This window comes from Psittacula echo, assembly GCF_963264785.1.
Source record: "Psittacula echo genome assembly, chromosome: 2".
Lineage (NCBI taxonomy): Eukaryota > Metazoa > Chordata > Aves > Psittaciformes > Psittacidae > Psittacula > Psittacula echo.
In genome coordinates, this window is record NC_137737.1 from 18531554 (window position 1) to 18551247 (window position 19694).

General features: G+C 42.0%; 1 protein-coding gene across 1 annotated transcript in view; it reads right to left on the bottom strand.

Moving 5' to 3' along the window:
- Nucleotides 1–19694, bottom strand: part of COLQ (collagen like tail subunit of asymmetric acetylcholinesterase) — a gene marked incomplete at both ends in the record, with an annotated part of 43189 nt that overhangs the window by 11499 nt on the left and 11996 nt on the right. Inside the window, 10 exons of the mRNA XM_080610530.1 lie at nt 3478–3558; nt 4454–4489; nt 5227–5271; nt 5922–5948; nt 6910–6972; nt 10735–10806; nt 12445–12471; nt 13165–13209; nt 15843–15947; nt 17744–17856. Coding sequence (XP_080466656.1) covers nt 3478–3558; nt 4454–4489; nt 5227–5271; nt 5922–5948; nt 6910–6972; nt 10735–10806; nt 12445–12471; nt 13165–13209; nt 15843–15947; nt 17744–17856 — 614 coding nt within the window. The remainder of the gene's footprint in view (nt 1–3477; nt 3559–4453; nt 4490–5226; nt 5272–5921; nt 5949–6909; nt 6973–10734; nt 10807–12444; nt 12472–13164; nt 13210–15842; nt 15948–17743; nt 17857–19694) is intronic.

A 19694-nucleotide genomic window follows, 5' to 3' on the forward strand; every position in this document is an offset into this window, starting at 1 on the left:
TGTACTGCCTGGAAATGAGCTGTCTTCTATGTCTCCTGCTTTGGAGGAGTGATTGCTTCATGCTCTCTTGCTTAGCACAGATGGATTAAATAATAATGGCGGAGATTTATATTAAACACGTTTGCTTGCTTCTTTTCAAATGTACTCATGGCACTCAGAGAAGCTTCCCCCAGGGACAATATTTATATTCCCTTCCTTTCTTTAACATTGTCTAAAGCCCTGAGTCATTCCTCCTTCTCAAGACTGAAATCCTAAACTTGCTCCTCAGGGTCAAGTCCCAAGTTAGGAAGCTTTGGGTGCTATAGCTCAGAGGGCAGTGAGGCTGTGACTTGTGACTCCCACCTCCTGATCACCTTTTAGGAAGAGCCTGCCCAGAGGCAAGGGAGAGCTGAAGAAGTGAGTGAGATAATCAAGACATATCTTGAAATGGAAGTGGAAGTGACACCTTCCTAATTTAGCTGCTTTTATCTAGGGATGTCAGCGGGATCAAGAGACAGGAAATGGCCCTATGTTGATGGAAACTATCTTCTCAGCTGCACAAACAGCCAGACAGCCACAGCACTTAAAGGCAGCACCCAGACCTGCAGAGCCTTAAAATGCCACTGTCAAGTTTTTTCAAAGGATTAGAAAAGAAAGAAAGGTTTTCATGCAGAAGATCAATACTAAAACTGCTTTCAGGGCATACGAAATGTTTGTGTATTGAGCCTTGGGCTTAGAAATCCTAATTTAGGGCCAGACTACAGTTCTTTCAGTCACACTGATCGTTGCCTTAAATTATGACATGCCTGATGCCACCACTTTTTGATTAAGACACGGTGGAATCTGACAAAATGTCGAAGGTCAAGTAAGGAACACCCTGTGTTCAGGTTGATCTATAGGTGCTGTGTCTTCTCTTTGAAAGAAAGACATTGTGTGCATATTACTTTGGCAGGACAAATAAGCACAATTCAGAAAAACAACAAGCAAAACCAAAAGAGGAGAGAGCACACATCAGCTTTTAAGACCTAACAAACCAAGGACAAAACCCCATTTATTGTGGGTCACAAAGCAGACATACTTTGCACAGACTTTCCCTACTTGGTGACCTGTTTTCCCTTCCCAACACTCAACTTTCAGTTTTTCCCCACACTGGCTATTCTTTCATTTCAGATATTAGCTGACAGCATCAAAGCCCCCGAAGCAGATGTGCCTCTGTTTTGAGACAAGGAGGCACAAAAGCACAATGTAATCAGTTCTAAGTAACTAAAGTTTGATGGCTTTGTAATGGAAAATAACTGCGGTGCTTGAAGGTATTTGACATAGTTTTAGGTCCTTAGGACCTTAGTACAAAAAGTGTAAGAAAAGCAGAATAGGAAAACAGGACCTGGGGATGGGGAGTATCTGGGACTAGCAGATGTCCAGGATGGGAGCAGTCTAACTGATAAGTAGAAGGACAGGATGATGGCTGTGTCTGTAATGTTTATTAAGTTGGTGCTTCAAAGACTGCCAGAAGTTATGAAGATTGTTGGGAGAAGCATGTGAGAAACTTTCTGGAAAATTATGTAATCCACGTGTAGCCTCAGGGATATGTATGTGTGCCCAGTGACTATATAAGAATGGCCTGTATAGCGATACGGGGGCACACGTTAGGAGGAGCTATCCCTCGTGTCTCCCGGCACCGCAATGAAGAATACCCGCTTGTCAACTTGAAACTCTGTTGGCGAGTTTGATCCTGGAGTTTTCTCCGAATCAGTTTGCAGTGCTGGGCATAACCAGACTGCAAATAAAATACACTCAGCTAAGCCTGTTAATCACCTCATCTACAAGCTCCTGTGTCTGAGCAGATACAGGTGTAGGTTAACACCAAGTCAGTGCAGTGAGAACAGGTTCCATTCCCTGTTGGTCAGCAGAAAGAAACAGGCTCTGAGGCAGCAATTCAGAGCACCAGGAACTGGTCTCCTTCATACCCCCAGTATCATTGTTTAAAATAAATACAAAAGGAAAGGTGCACTCAAAGAGGCCCATTTGGTGACTTGAACAGGTAACTGTACTAATGTTGCTACCTCCTCCTTGGAAAATGCTATGGTGGACGAGTCAATACCAAATTTACACACAACTCCTGGTCTTTACAATTCATCTGAAAGTCCAAAAAAAAAAGTTCTACCAGCATAATTATTTTGAACTCTAAGTAAGGACCATTTGTCAGCTATCCCATTCCTGAACAGGTTCCATACAAGATTATCATTCCTTAAAGTCATATGTGTCTTCCTGACCTTTCTCAGAGCAGAAGAATCTGTCCCTGGCATGCAGTACTATGGTGAGAACTGCCATATAAGTATCTAGTCTAACACATCAATCTTGATTTAGAGTTAACAGAGGAAATGGGAGAAACAGAGAGGGTGTTTCAGTGCTTTGGTTCTTTGCACTGCGTGCCAAACATCTCCAGGACCTTGTGGCTCTGAAAGCTGATCTGTGCTGACCAACACCTGAGTCTGTGCAAAGTCTGAATCAACCAAATTGGATAGTGTGGACAGAAAGCATCTTCCAGGCAGGCTAGGCAGCAAGGGCAGAGCCTGAATATACACTGGATAAACACTTTGTACCTGTGCTAGAAACCCAGAGTGCATTACAGTGCAATACAAGGCTGCATGTTGGACATACAGACCAGTGTTTTTCATTGCCACCCCCCCACCACCACCAGTTTAATCCATTACAGCACACCATTCCTAGCATACAGGCAGTCCTGCTAGTGCATACAAGCAGTGGTTTTGTTAGCAGTAGTGTACCTCTTGACACTGGTGAGCCAGGGAGAAAATTCATGGACAGGCAATGGGACCACCCTTGCAAGACACTAATGCTGCCATTTCTGCCCACAGCTGAGGTGAGGAAGAATTAGCTTTTGTAGCATCAACAGCAATCTCTCTCCCCATTCAGAGGCTCAAAAAGCAGGTGCTTCCCTACAAACCTTCTTTCACTCATCCCAGGAACCTGTTATTATGAGGTATAAAAGATGGCATTGGGTGTTGAATTTTGGATATATCCCATTTGCCATTGCAGCCTTCCTGTAAATCAAGCAGCCCTGCTCCCTAAGTCAGCTTCACGGTTAGGATCTACAAAGTGTAAGGCATCACAATGTTATATCCCACACTGTCTAAGACCTGAACCTTGTATCAACTATCTAGCCATCAGGTGGGGCTGAGACTGTAGCTCTGTGTTGTTTAGGACTCAAAGGAGGTGTTCATGGTCTGCTCAAGCTCTATTCAATGAGTTCATTACCAAGCCAGGAAAAATATGATTTTCCCCATGTTGCAAGGGCAGAGAGCTGAATGCTACAGATAAAGTTCCAGCCCTGAAGCTGAGGCTTTAACTCCTGCATAGCCTGTACACGCGTATGAGGGGCTTCTGTCTGCTCCTCAAGTGATAAAGTGCCTGGTATCACACAAGCACACACCACACATATGCCGCAAGTCACAGGAAAAGGAAACACCAAGGTCTTACTTGTTTGCCTCTTTTTCCAGGTCTTCCTATAGGTCCTCTGTGTCCTGGTACTCCTGATTGTCCCTTCGGGCCCATCTCTCCCTTGGTGGGTGCAGAGGGAAGGAAGCAGGATGTGAGTACATGGTTGTACTTGCCTTATACAAGACCGCAGATGGATGGTGCTTTCATTCACATGATTCCTCTAGATAATGCTGGCACTGTTTCTTTCTCAAAAATCCAAAATTCAATTAAATATTTTCAAACAAGCATAAAGTAAAAAATATTGCTTAAAATTTCCCTGAAAAATCCTTTATTAAAGAGGAGGCCAAATGGAAAGATCAGAAACATGCTCAGACTTGGAGAGGCCAAGGCTAGCAAAACTCTCTGACACCCTGGCAATATCTTGCTTTGCTGTTAAGATGGACGTATAATAAAATCAGTCATGGAAAGGGAAGTGAATTCACTCATCTTCTAGCCTCCTTAGAAGCAACTATTATTTCCTTATCCTAATTTCAGAAACAAGATCTGATTACGTCTTAAAATTATCCTCCTTTACAGTTTCTATCCAGAAGCCAACATCCAAATTTTATTGTTTTACAAGTACAGACTTATGATGACATAAAAACTGGTCAGGGTTATCACTGCTATTTATAGTAGTGCCATTTGAATTCAGAGTACCAAGAAGGAAATGTTTATTAGCTTCAAATGAATAATCTCCAAACAATTAGGGCAGTTACGAATCTGTAAACAAGGGTTTGAATATATTAAACAGGAGGAAAATTATAACTAAACCAGTGTTCTGAGGAAAAAAGAGAAACAACAAATGACTAGATTTCAGGGTTTTCTCCTAAGATAAAAGGTCTGAAGAATTTGATCATCAGTCCAAGAAGTCAGGTATGACTTTCAATGTCTTATACTTCCCAGGATGTCCCTGAAGCCACTGACTGACCCTGTGTCAGCACTTAACACAGCTCCCCAACACATCACACCCACTTACTTTTTGTCCCAGCATTCCAGGGAAGCCTATTTCTCCCTACAAAGTAAAAGGACAAAAATGATAAAAAAATGTGGAGTCATCTTTGCCAAAGCAGCACCTTCCTTGGCCGCAAGAAGAACAAGTGCCATGTACAGATACTGGTCAAAGAAACCCACACTGTGATTCAGCACTGTGGGCAATGCAGTAGGTGGAGAATTATAAGCACAATTTTACTGTAAATCCCCTTGTACAGTAACACTATTCCTCTGCCGCCTGCTTCCTCTCCTCCAGCAAGAACATCCTGGTCGTATTTTGTCTGCAGGCAACTCTGCTACCTGGACAGCTCCTGCGTTTTGGAACAGCATTTCTCCATTTACATCAGAAACAGCTGACTTTTTCTTTCTCAGTTAAAAGAACCCCCAAGCCACGAATCTCACCCCCCCTTTTCCCTCCTATCCTCAGCATTATCATTCACCAGTTAAAACCATTTTGGCAAGCTGTTGTGGTTCTGGACTGCACAGGCCAGGAGAGACTGAGGTTATCTTCAAGGAATTCCCTCCCTGACTCGTAAGCCCCCCTGTGTGCTGGCACTGGAGGGCACGCGGACATGGATGCTACCCCACCACCCTCCCATCAGGCAGGACCACTGCCTTCCCTCCCCACTCTTGACATCCAAGGAAGATGCCTCCAGGCTCCCTTCCTCCAAGCCACTCCTGGTTTTTGCCATCAGAAGTACATTAGTCCTCATGTGCACATTTAGCTAAAACTCACACCTATTTGGAAAAGAAAATTACCTGGTCTCCTTTGACTCCTTTGTCACCCCTGTCACCTCTGGATCCCTGGAAGGAGATAACAGGGTAATAACAGCTTAATTACTACCATTTCAGGAGGAAGCAATAAACGTTTCTCCTACATGAGGCGTTATTTGGAGTCACACATAATACAGTATTATCTTCAGAGTGAGGCATATGATTTGATACCCTAAAATGTTTCATTTCTACTTTCATTGACATTACAACAGAATTAAAAGTAATGCTAGCAAGAAAAGGGACTCATTCTCCCCAGATAATTACTTTAAATAGGTGCTTTCCTGGATATAATACTTCCAAACTTGATTTTTTTCCCCACTTGGCTTCATCTAAGTTGAGGTTCCACTGAAAGGTCTTACAGTAAAAACTGTGTGTCAAAGTATATATATATAGCCTAAACAAACCAGAGTGACAATTAAGAATTGTTATACCCATTCTACAGATGGAGAAGCTGTAGTGAGGTGCACTGTGGTAACTTGCTCACAAGACAGGGTGTAAAACTCACTTCTTCAGCGTCCCAGCCCAAACCACAAGACTGCTCCTTATTGATGCTTGTTTTCATTTCTCAGTGGGACCTTTGGACTTCACTCCATCAAAAACCAGTTTCATTTCTACAGTTACTTTTTTTGCATAACTGTTTCCAATGGTTAAATTACACATTATTCTGTTATCACACTGACCTTTTCTCCTCTAGTTCCAGGAAAACCCTAAAGGGAATGATAGATATTTTAATACTTCTCACTTTCAACATCACCCAAGAAGCTGAACTTTCAAACAATGAAGTGAAGAAAAAGAATGAAGCACAAATAATTAACTGCATCAACTTGTAAATGCAAACGAATACTTACAGTTTCTAAAATTGCACTGAAACAGAACTATGAAACATGAATCAAAGACAAGACAACTCAGCCCAAAAGCCAACATGAAAAAGCCGGGTAAAGCCAGCAGGTTTGATATTGCTTTAAAATTGAAACAAGGGAGATAAAATGTAGATTAATAAAGCCTTAGATGACACAATTAATAATCTAAAATATTTTTAGCAATAATCTTCTTCTCCTGGGTTGTTGTGTTTAGGTTCTCGTCCCGCCCCACGGAACATCTCTAAATTATATGTAAGTAATCTCCCAATGTGAAGATTACTATAAAAACAAGGTTTTCTTTCAGAAACATACAATAAACAAGGGTGTTCAATTCTTCTTTGTGGCTTAAATTTGTAAAGGCTAGGCTATAGACCATGATGTGCAGATACCAGAACATTCAGACCAAACTGTGCTTACTATCTGACTGTCAATACATATGCACAGATTAAGTAGAGGACCAAAATGATCTCTAGTCTTGTGAGGTGGGTGGAAAACATTGCAGAGGTGATTTAATGCCACAGATACACTTAACAACTCCAGCTTTCTAGCGGGATACAATTATATATGAGGTTTGCTTTTAACGTAAATTTTTGCATTAGATTAATTTATACCTAAGCATTTTTATGAAAAGCCAAAAACACAGCCAAGCCCAACCAGACAACATAAACTTGCTTGAAGAACGCATCTTTTAAGATGTATTAGAAAAGGTGTATCTTGATAAATGCTTTCCAGCCAATTCATGAGGGAAGCAGCTGTCAGCAGAGCGTTAGAAACCACTGTCTGAAAATGCACCGTTTGGTTAACAAACCTTGGAGCCCATTGGTCCTCTTGTACCTGGCAATCCCATCACACCCAACTCTCCCTTTTCACCCTAAAGGGGTCAATAAAGAGAGTTATTCATTGTGGCTCTCTGATGAGGTCATATTTGAATGTCTGACAGTTCAGCAGTTGAGGTTTTATGTCAAATGATTGAGACAAGCCTGACCTTGATGTAGTATTGTAGTCAGAGGTCTATATTTCAATTATATCCTGCCTGAGTCCTCATATGTTATCTTATCCTTCTATTGGCATTTTCTTGGATGCATAACTTGTGCTTCAGTTTTGCCAGATGCTATTAAAGGACATGCAAACAAATTAGAAGCAGCAGTGCATCATTTTTTCTGCATGAAGGTGCATTATCTCTACCCAACATCACTTCCACTGAATTGCAGAAAATAAAGGTATTTTGCTGCAAATCTTCATTGCTTGGAAAACATAGTGACTAGTTTTATTGCAGCTCTGAGTCATCATGTGCTTTACAGTGGTTTGGAGCCAGTAAATCATGAAAAGGCTTTCCAACAACTTCTCTGGCTGCTGCCAGCTAATTATATCTAGCGTGAAATACAGAGTAGTCCCTCCAGACATGCAGCAGCACTACAGCAGAATACAGTTGGCTCTCATTCTCCTTTGGCTTTCACTGTCCTAGAAATGAAGAGGATTCTCACACTGGCTGCTGCCCCAGCAGAAGTTCAGATAAGACTTACAGACCAGTCAGTCTCACATCCGTGCCTGGCAAAATCTTGGAGCAGAGTCTCCTGGAAGACATGCTAAGGTACATGAAAAACAAGGAGGTGCTTGGTGACAGCCAGCATGGCTTCACTAAGGGGAAATCCTGCCTGACCAATTTGGTGGCCTTCTATGATGGGGCTACGAAACTGATGGACAGGGGTAGAGCAGTTGACATCATCTACCTGGATTTGTGCAAAGCGTTCGACACTGTCCCACACGACATCCTTGTCTCTAAATTGGAGAGACATCAATTTGATGGGTGGACCACTCGGTGGATAAAGAACTGGCTGGATGGCTGCATGCAAAGAGTTGTGGTCAATGGCTCCATGTCCGGCTGGAGACCAGTAACGAGTGGTGTCCCTCAGAGATCGGTGTTGGGACCGGTCTTGTTCTACATCTTTGTCAGTGACATGGACGGTGGAATTGAGTGTGCCCTCAGCAAGTTTGCCGATGACACCAAGCTGTGTGGTTCGGTTGATACGCTGGAGGGAAGGGATGCCATCCAGAGGGACCTTGACAGGCTTGTGATGTGGGCTGATGCCAACCTTATGAAGTTTAGCCATGCCAAGTGCAAGGTCCTACACCTGGGTCAGAGCAATCCCAGGCACATCTACAGGTTGGGCAGAGAAGAGATTCAGAGCAGCCCTGCAGAGAAGGACTTGGGGGTGTTGGTCGATGAGAAAATGAACATGAGCCAGCAGTGTGCGCTCACAGCCCAGAAAGCCAACTGTATCCTGGGCTGCATCAAAAGGAGTGTGACCAGCAGGTCGAAGGAGGTGATCCTGCCCCTCTACTCTGCTCTCGTGAGACCTCACTTGGAGCATTGTGTGCAGTTCTGGTGTCCTCAACATAAAAAGGACATGGAACTGTTGGAACAAGTCCAGAGGAGGGCCACGAGGATGATCAGGGAACTGGAGCACCTCCCATATGAAGATAGGCTGAGAAAGTTGGGGCTGTTCAGCCTGGAGAAGAGAGGCTGCGTGGAGACCTCATAGCAGCCTTCCAGTATCTGAAGGGGGCCTACAAGGATGCTGGGGATGGACTATTCATCAGGGACTGTAATGACAGGACAAGGGGTAACGGGTTAAAACTTAAACAGGGGAAGTTTAGATTGGATCTAAGGAAGAAATTCTTTACTGTGAGGGTGGTGAGGCACTGGAATGGGTTGCCCAGGGAGGTTGTGAATGCTCCATCCTTGGTGGTGTTCAAGGCCAGGTTGGATGAGGCCTTGGGTGGCATGGTTTAGTGTGGGGTGTCCCTGCCCATGGCAGGGGGGTTGGAACTAGATGATCTTAAGGTCCTTTCCAATCCTAACTATTCTATGATTCTATGACTTGAAGAAGTAAAGTAGAAGTAAGGATTAGACCAATGTTGTGTCACAGAAAGAGAAGTAAGGAGACATAGCTAAAAAACAGAAGACACAGAGATGGGAATGAGAGAAAAAAATAAAGCAACACAAAACAAAACAAAGAGCAGCTTACTGGAGATTTACAGCAAGAAGAGGATGCAGCAAATGACTGTAGAGAAGTTGAGTATCAGGAGTCTGGGAAGATGAGAGATGAGAAGGAGAGAAAGGAAATAGAGACACAACCAATGGAAGCGAGCGCGGGGATCTGCTGACCGCTATTTGACTGGAGCCTTTACTGACAAGCAGGAATCTGAAATTTATAAAGACCAGGAGAAATGAAAATGTGAACCTATCTAGGGGACACAGGAGACAGGTATCAGAGGAGACAATAAAAGCAGAAGAATTGGAATCAGACAGCAAGTATCACTTGCAGTCAAAGTATAGGAAAAAGTATTATTACTGAATATGAGGGATGCTTCCAGAAGTATGATGAAAAAGTATAACAATAGGTAAAGAGGAGATAATACCAAAATTAGGAAGGCTTTGTAAATAAAACTACAGCTTACATAAGGAAAGGCCAAGTAAATTATTTTTCTGACTACTCTGCTCTTAGTACTAAGACTGTGCGAGAAGGAGGTAGTTGAAGCTTCCTTCTACCTTCGCTGCCCCTACTGTCAGAAATCACAGCACACAATGCATTTTCAGGGGGAACACCATTTCCTATCTCACAGTGCAAAGTGAACATTGTCTCCTTTTAAGCAACACTCTTGTTGCTTGCCTACATTCTATAATATGATGTTTTTCATCTAACACAGTGAAGATGTGTTGGGGTTGAGGGTCTGCTTTCCAGATGTGGCTTGAATTCAGAAGTCATATACTATAATTCTTGCAGTCCTCTGAGGTGGTGGCACAAGCATCCGTGGAGCAAATGAAGAGTCAAAGATTTACTGGAAAATGTAGCGTTGAACTAAACATTGTGCAGTCATTTTGCCTGATGCATACTGAATTGAAGGAAAGCAAGTTATCTCAAAAGTTCCAGTAGAAACGCCATATACTGTGGCTTCTGTGAAGAGCTGTATAGATTTCACATGATATTATACTCAGCAAAGGACTGTCCTGAAGCTTTTTCATAATAAATGCAGAGGAAGCAACCACTCAGCAGTAGCAAAGCGTGTCCTGACATTTCTTCTGCTGTTGGTTATTAAAAGTCACAGGAATAAATGTCTGTTTGTACGGGAATTAACTTCAAAGACATGATCAGTAATTCACATGGTTTGTAATCTCTTTCCCCTGAGACCAGCCTGGTGTTTTCCCTCTGACTGCATGGGCACATAGTTAGGCTGCCAAGAAGTACGCATTCAGGCAAAGAAATCATCATAAAGAACACTCATAAAGATGATGATCAGCTTTAAAGCACTGATCAATGTTACTGTGAGACACCAGTGGTTATCAATGAGTCTTCATTAGACTGATTTTCAGTTTCCCTCTGACATATTTTAATCAACATAAGAAGTGCTACAGGGGCCAGGCTGAAGGTGGATAAACCTAACTCTAGACTAGGCAGGTCTTTGCAGAGCAGTGTAAGAAACAGTACAAGCACAGAGTGTCCTTGTACTGCTGCAGCTTCCCAGCCTCCAGCAGATAATCACTTAGAGACTTCCCAATGACTTCCCATGACAACTATCATGTTCAGATCGTGATGTTGAACAGGTTATTCCTTGTGAATTTTAGTCTTACCTTCGGTCCCACAGGTCCAGGCCATCCTATTGGTCCTGGCATTCCAGGGACACCCGGGGGACCTGGTCTACCCTTGAACGGAAAACAATTACAACAATTCGTGCAACATCATTCCTACACATGGGTCTCCACTGCAGACAGGAGGTATGGAGGAATAAAGTCTTTTCAGCAAAAGACCTGAAAATGCTTCTTTACCTTGTTTTTAATAAAAAAAAAAAAAAAGCTCTATTATATTCATAGTACAGTTTGTGTTGATGCTGCTGGAGGAAGTGTGGGCTTACAGAAATACCAAGTTATACTGATTCAAATAAGCAGTTCAGCTACACAGTACTTAAATCTTCTTTTCATTTAATAATATTATGTAAATCAGAAAGATTTGCACGTGGCTATATCAGTACATATCTATGTTAAGAACAGAACCAGGTTTTTAACTGAGATAATTCTATATTTATTTACTGTTATTTTGAACATTCTCATATTACTAACTGTAACAGCTTCTTTATTAGCTACTTTATGACTAGCAATAACTACATACATACAGTTATTTATCTATTTTAATTACAGTCTGTACATCAGTGTTTGAGTATCTCCTAAAATGCTGCAGATTAGTGCTACTCCACTGCTTTATGCCACTTGACGACATGATCTTAGAAATGCCCTTATGACATCCGGGGCCATAAATGACCTCCCATGAGCCATACAGCTTTTAGCAAGGGTTAAACAGTTTTATTTCCAACTTGAGCAACTTCTCTTTCTGGACTTATTAGTTTATTTTATAACAGTAAGTACTGATGTACTACATTTAAGGTTGTACTTTCTTGTAGATTGGTGGGTGACCCTCTCTGAGACATTACTGTTTTGAAATCTTGAATTTATAAAAGTAATATCTTTGTTTACTGTAGGGCATTTGCAATCTAGATTAAAGAAAAAGCTCTCTTTTGTTTATGTGCTTCATATCTATTTGAATTACTGATTGGTGTTAAAATCCTTTGTATGTTATTTAAAAGGTGTTAAAATCCTTGGTATATTATTAGAAGGGTATTTCTTTTCCTGGTTAGTGACTACCCTCTGCTTATCTCTGATTTCATCCTGCATTACTGTCTTCTTTCAAAGTTAATTACATTAAATGAAGGTACTTAGTGACTGAGGTAACGTATTTTGTTTCATCACATGTAGGGACACATATTTTGGGCAATATATCATGGCTCATGTGTCACCAAGCATAGGACTGTAGTCAGCATATTGTATTGGTGCCAGAACTCTGGAAGTGTAATCATTAATGGCTATCCCCCCTTTGAGGGTATTTTTCTGAGCCTTGTTTAGACTTTGGAGAAGTAAAAAGTTTAATGTTGTTTTGGACTTTTTTTCAGGCACCTTTTGTGATAGCTCGCATACTCCTCTTTCCCTGTCCACAGAGGAATAGGTCAAGTAACTTCCCATTCTGTTTTAATTGTCTTGCCAGAGATGTATGCTTTTAATGAGGGAATCTGTTGAATTCAAACCAGCTGGGACAGGTCTCCAAACCAGAGGGCCCAGCTTCACCTGGCCCTTCACCCAGAGCTCCTTGCCACCCACCCTGGGTACCAGGAGCACATATAGGTTAAACTTCAACATTAGCTAATCTTTATCTAACTATTGTCTGCACCCCTCTCTGACAGCTGTTATGTGTCAAGTATTAGATGGGTTCTGAGAGAGCACTTTTGTTCATACCTTTCTTCCTGGCCTGCCAATCTCCCCCTGCCAGAGAAAGGAACATGTTAGTCCCATAGGCACCACAAAAAGCACAGAGGTTCATTCGTCAATGCATTTATATAAAAATTAATAATAATTTGAGAATACCTTTGTGTTCAGGACTTTGCTTCCAAAGGCAAAATGAGAAAAATTACTTTAAGAAAGCTCCTTGGCTTTTCCTGTGTTCTCAGCCCTGAATCTACAGTCATCCCCTTGTATAGTAAAGCACATAATTATGTGCCCAGCTTCAGGTATAAGGCCCATAGAAGCATCATCATGGAGCAAATGACCTAACAACCTACAGGCCAATTTTAACATCTGAGCTGACCCATACAATAAACACTGCATGGGAGAGCTCTGCTTTCCATGTCCTCCCAGAAGGACAGGGCATTCAAAGGCCTTTGGATCAGTACGATCACTGACTTGTGCATCTGAGCTGCTTTCTTAACACATACTCTACACAGAGGTAGCTATCATGAGAAGCCATAAAAAATACATAAAGACTGAAAACGAACACTGAAAGATGAAGCTTTAAATTATAGATACAAACCAAATCACAGCCTTACATTCAAATTAAACCAAATTCCCACATCAGTAAGGCCCACCATTCACTAAGCGGAAGGAAAAAAGTGAACATGCCCCCAACCCCTTTCTTTCTTCCACAAAAACATACCAAACTCCACAACAAGAGACACTTACTTTCTCCCCTTTTGGTCCCATTATACCAGGAATTCCTTGTGGGCCCTAGGGAGAAAAGTGAATACTGTCATTAAACTACATTAGTAAGGAGGCACTAGTGATTGTCTTCCCTCAATCCCTGACTCTGTAGGTGTCTCCCGAGAATAAAGTTTGGGATGCTGGATATGGTGTTTGAACATGGCCTCTAAATGCCAAATCTCTGCCATTGCTGAATGGCAGGCTTGAGAACTGGGCTGGTATGAGAAATGCAGGGGCATCTTCTAAATGAAGAAAACCAGCAGGAAAAAGGTGTGGGGCAAAGGAAAGATGGGAAGTTATTGGAGTACTGAAGAATTAGTTACAATGAGGACACGGAGACACTGTGTCACCTGGCAAAGCAGTTCAGCCAAAGGGGTGGTAAGGGAAGTGGCATAAAACACGTGGGATGGGCTTTGCAGTGTGGTATGGACATAGCGTATTGCCACACTTCTGAATCCTGGACATATTTCTCACCCTCAAATGAGGATGGTTTTCTTCTTTCAGGAGACTTCTTAAGGCAGACAGACCTCGAACCCCATCTCAGAGAAAAAGAAATCAGAAAAACAGTGTTGTTTCTAGAGTGCTCGAGGTCACAGATCACCTTTTATTTGTGAATGACCAAGGGAAAAACTCCTATTAGCCTGTATCAGAGGAGTGTTAGATTCACCATACAAATCACTCCAGGTTTGGATCCTGGCTGACTTACGCTGTCCAAAACATAATGCAAATTGTACATGAATAGCAGCAAAGTGTACTCTCAAATGCAAATTACTCCAACTATTTTTGTCAGTGGAGTTAGTTTCAGTTTTCAATACTGTAAATCAGAACACACCCTATTAGAGTCAGAGCCAAATTTTATCTTGTTACTTTCATTTTGCCTTAGGTTATTACACTGTGAGTTAAACCATTACAACTCTAGTTCTTCTTCTGAAAAAGGGTTAAAATGTAGCTCTGAGTCAACAGCAGGAGGTTTTAGAACACCTTGGAAAGCTGAGCAAGCTCCAGCAGAAAAGAATTCAAAAGCACTTCTTAGATTATTTTTTTTCTTTTTTGTAATGGTAGCATTTCTTTTCAGGTGACCATTGTCATAAAGTATTGCCCAGAGGATTGCTGGCTCTAACACTGTCCCATTACGCGACACAGTCCCATCATGTATAATTAAAAATTCCAAAGCCATGTTATACCCACCCTACTGTCTGCTGCTGTGATAAAATCTGCCATCCTACTCCATTGAAAAATGTTCTTGGAGGGATCGTAGGTCATCTGGTTGCAAGATCAGTATTATTTATAGCAATGGACCTTGTGGAAGGATAGAATTAATATTTCTGTTCTTCCAGTTAAGTCAGAGAGAGCATTAGGAGGATTTTTCTTAAAAAAAGAGAGTCTAGAGAAGACTGAAATAACAACGGCTTCTTTAACATATACTGCAACTCTGGATCACAGCCAATCATGCTGCAGGGCTGTTCCATAATGCAGGACAGGACAAACACTTCCCATCACTTCTCACATCATTCACATACTAAATGAATCTGCCTCATCCTGCATCTCAGCAAAGACAAAATGGCAGAACAATAAAGTCAAAGTTGGTAAAACAAGACTTCATGGCTTTCGCATTGCAGCTTGGAGACTGTTTACAAATACCTTCTGAAGTGTTGACTTCTAAATAATTAAAGCTAAGCTTTTTTCCACATAACTGAACCTTTACTGTGACCTATTGTGCATATGTTTGAAATAGTTTTTGGGTGCTTGTTAACTTCTCAGGCTGCCCAAGCCCTAGTCACAGCTTTTGCTGCAGCGAAGGTCCTGTGCCATGTCTGCTATTAGCTGTATTGCAATAAAATTGGCACCTGGGGGCCTTGAGGAAGATCACTGTCCCGGTGCATCAGGCACAGCATGTAGCTTGGGACCTCCTGTGCCCCAGGAGAAACTGGCATTATGTCTCCCTTAATTTTTCTTTGGATAGAATGAACTGGAATGGAAAGTCAGATGGGTGATCTTCTCCATGCTACAGAGATGTGTGCAAATGTTACCCCTAAAGGTGGACCATTTCCTTTGAAGATTTCTGACCTCACTCAGAACATTTCTGAACACACAAATTGTACAGAATAAAATGGGAGGTCAAAAAGAATGGCCCAAGGCTACCCAGCAAGTCCGAGGCAGAGATGTTGCAGGTCAAGCTAGAAGATCCCACATCTCCCGAATCCCATACCACTGCTCTCCTGAAGCCTCTCCTTGTCTTTCCTGCAGGTGTTTGCTGTCTCAGGGATGTACTCCACTAATATGCAAGTTCATTGCACCTTTTGTGCATCCATTTACAGGCTCACATGAAGGACAACAGAGTCTAAAGCAAAGAGAAAAGTAACAAAGAGCCTCTGAAGGAAGTGATTGCACCTCTGTGATTTTTGGTGGGTGCTATCCACTGTAAAACTCCACAACAAATGAAGGGTGAACTTGAAACCAATTAGAGGACACAAGGCAGAGATGAGAACATAGTGTAGAATGCCTACATGATTTATGCATAGTCATGTTACAATGAAATTAAGCTAGAGCTTGATACGCTTATTAAGAGGCAAAAAGCATTTGCAGATGTTTTACAGCTTTGTAAGGACCTTGGAGCAAGTGAGAGAACAATGTGGTTTAATCATAAGGGCATCACTCACCTGGGGGCCAGGTGGCCCTGCAGGGCAATATGATTTGGGCAGAGAGGGAGCCTGTATTATTGAGTGCTCCTGACACAACTCTTTCATATCCAGGGCAAGGAGTTTCTACATAAAATAAAACATAGGAGTGAATATGCAGCCATTACATAGCCTGTTGGAGAAATGCAGTAAGAAAAGTGCCACAAAATGCTACAGCCCCAGGAGAGTCTATTTGTCCCCTTAGGGAGAAGCCCAGGGTTTGTCACAAGGTGAACTTCACACATGTTTGAACATTAGCACTTCAGCATAGTGTCCTGCCCCACACTTCCTCCTCCTCCTCTCCCAGAGGCACACAGCAGCCGGGCTGCCACACGCCTTTCAGAGCCAGTGTGGGATCCTGGCCTATTCTTAGACCTGACCCTGCTCTCTCTGTTCCACTTTACATGGATCTGCACCTCTCCAAAAATAGCATCTTTGCTCTAATAATAGAGACTATGCTCAGCATGGGTATAGGCAGTGTGAACTTCGATCCAGAAGACACCAGCCCATAGGCTTTCATTCACGCCAGACCAGAGCAGATGTCTCTGATGATCAACGAAAGCTTAATCTTTTGACTTAAAAATTAGGATTGCATGAGTAAACTGCCTTATGGCTTGTGACAGAAGTGATATCTCCTGGAAATGTAGACTAACACTGAGCCAGAAACACCGGATTAACAAAACTGATCTTCAGCTTCCCAGCAAAAAGCCAGTCTCCAAAAAATTTTCAACTAGAGACTCCAAAGCACAAAGTTCATAGTGAATTCAGATGGCTCCCATCCTCATAGTAACTAGTCTTATTCTCTCCCCCACATAAGGGAATGATGTGAAGGATGATGGATTATGCTCAGATTACTCTCTGGGCTGCCTGGGTAAATCTCAGGACCCTGGTCCCAACCTCATCCTCAGTGAAGGAGTATACCACATTCCTAAGGAAATCTTGTCTCTGGGTCTCCTTTCTATGGACATCAAGGCACAGGCAGGGGATGAGGAAGGTGGAAGCAACTAGATTTTGGTCTTGGGGAAACAGCAGCCTGGGCTCAATCCTGATCTCTCTGAAGGCATTGGAGAATCTTACACTGTATTTTTCCTTGGGTTAGTTCTTGTCAGACATCTTGCTAATGAGTATTTCTATAACAGTAGCAATAATTGCAGTATTTGTATACAGCAAATGACTAGTAGAATTAAGAATAAGAAATTATGGAGTAGGTAGAAAAATTCTTCATATTGGGATGGAAAATATATCAGAGTTAGCAGATCCTAGCAATAAGAGTAACTGGGCAAACATACCTGTTGTATCCTGTATGCTGCGTATGTTAACATGCATATGGGTACGTATCATATACAGCAGGTATGTGCCTAGGTGGGTGAGTGAAAATTGCATACAGCAACTCAAACATGTCTGTCTTTCTGCAAAATGAAATGGTGGGAATAGATTCTATTGGAGGATTTCGGGACCTTCATTTCACCTGCTGGATAAGGCAAATGTGATTTAAACCAGGACACATACATAACATACACCCTGAAATCATCGTGTGGGATGGAAAATTGCCTTTCTGTCCTTACTTGGTTTATTGCATTGCCATTTCCCTTAGTTCAGATTGCCTTGTGCCAAGTAAGTTCCCAAAACAGAATAAGAATATTTTAAGTTAATTAACTGCCTGAACAAACCCTACTTCGTTTCATGCCTTGATCTATTTGAGATCCACTTCAAGCCACAGCCTGGGATGTGAATGATTCTCCTAACAGAGCCATATCAACAAAGCCAGATCAGAGAGGTTTGTTGAGTGACACCATGAAGCAGTGCTTGAGAGGATGGTTCAGTCTTTGTCGTATACAAAGAGTCATGTAAAAGAAAGAAGAAGACTCGAGGGTCACACTTACAGTGTTCCAGCCATGCCTGAAGGACGGTGGTGGGAACAGGGGCGGTGGAGGAGGGATGAGGAGGCAGCACGCTCTGAGGTTGAGCTGTTTCTTCACTTCCAAACAAGGGAGATCTGTTCAATACAAACACTCATGGGTTGTCTTGAACACCACAAACGTTTCTTACAGCATAAGAGGAGTTTCCATTCCACAGGGTTTTCCTACATCTTCTGTGCATTGATTGTAACACCGTAATCCAAGCAGGGATTTAAGAAACCAGATGGTCTCTCAAGTTTGTAAGTTCCTTCTTGTGCTGAAGGAAGGGTGTGTGGAGATTTAAGCTCTTAATGTGGCTATTTTGGAAAATTTCAGATAGGCAACACTAGAAAATAGAAGTATTTCTTGCTTTCTCTCTCCTCTTCCAAAAGCTTATTAGAAATAGCATCTTCTCATTCCCATTATAGCATGCATGCATGCCACCAGGAACTCTGTGCTGTTGCTCACTATCATTCCCTGTGGACCAAATTGTTTCAGGCATTTGTGTGCTAACAGAGTGGGAAGCTGTTCTACAGCATATTTGCTTGTATTTCCCCTGGGACTGAAATCAGCTTGCCTTATTTCTGATTTATGCATTATCCCTAAGAATAAATACTCTGCAACCCAGATTTAGTTGGTAGCTTCATCACCAGCTGACTGGTAAGGCAGGATCTCAGTTGTGTTCACCAGGGTATTCAACCTTTTCTAAGAGGTAAACTTCCATCAACAATCTGAGAAGTTGTGACCAAAGATTCACAGAGAAAGGGTATGAAGATGATGCATTGATACTGGGGGGTAGGGTGTTCTGCATCAATTTACTCCTTGGGAAATACATCTCTAGTCATGGTGGGGGCCTTCTACAAAGGTTTTGCCAAGGACAGCAAACATTTATTTATGTCTGTTGGTTTCTTCCTTTGGCAAATGGCAGCTGGAATGAACTGAAGGGTGGCAGAGAGCCAAACGCAGCAGGAAAAAAAGCCTATGGCGGAGTATCTGGTATTAATAGAAAATCTCTAAATTAAGTTTCTAGGAAAGCAAACTGGATAAAATTGCTAGATTTGTGTGCAAATCAATCACAAGCTGGATACTGGTCACATCTCAAGGTGAGGCAAATTTTCCAAGGACAGATACTCTGAGATTTTTCAAATGTCTCAGAAAATGTATTATATCAGTTCTATCATCCTGTGCTGTTAATGGGGGCAGCATTTTCTCAGTCCTGATGCACAGAAAATGTTCATGCCCAGAGGAATGTGATTCAGCAGCATTCAGGGATAGTTTATGTTATCCATCTATTTTTCTCTATCAAAATACTATCTGTGAAGATACCTTTGAGAGGTGTGTCAATTAAAGTCTGAAAAGTTCCATAATGAAGACTCTTTCACAACTTTTCCTCACAAGTTTGAAACTGAACTAAAAACTTAAATTTAAGAGAAAGGCAGAAGATTTATAATAATAATGAAATATTATAGACTCATAGAACTGTTTAAGTTGAGAGGGGCCTTAAAGCTCATCCAGTTCTAACCCCCTGCCACAGGCAGGGACACCTTCCACTAGAGCAGATTGCTCCAAACCCCATCCAACCTGGCCTTGAACACTGCCAGGGATGGGGCAGCCACAGCTTCTGTGGGCAACCTGTGCCAGGGCCTCACCACCCTCACAGGGAAGAATTTTTTCCTAATATCTAACCTAAGTCTACCCTTTTTCAGTTTTAAAATAGACCCATATTATTTCATTTTAAAAGTTAAATACTTACTGAGTATGCCAATGCCTGTTAAAAAGTAGCAAAGGTTTGAGTTTGCCTGTCTCCAGTCTCACAAGCAATAAAATAGAAAGATAAATAGAGCTAAGTTCTGTATTGGTTTATCCTGAATTTAGTCACTCTTACGCCGCTCTAAGTAAGGTCTTCAATTTTTGCTACATATACTTCTGTCTTGTC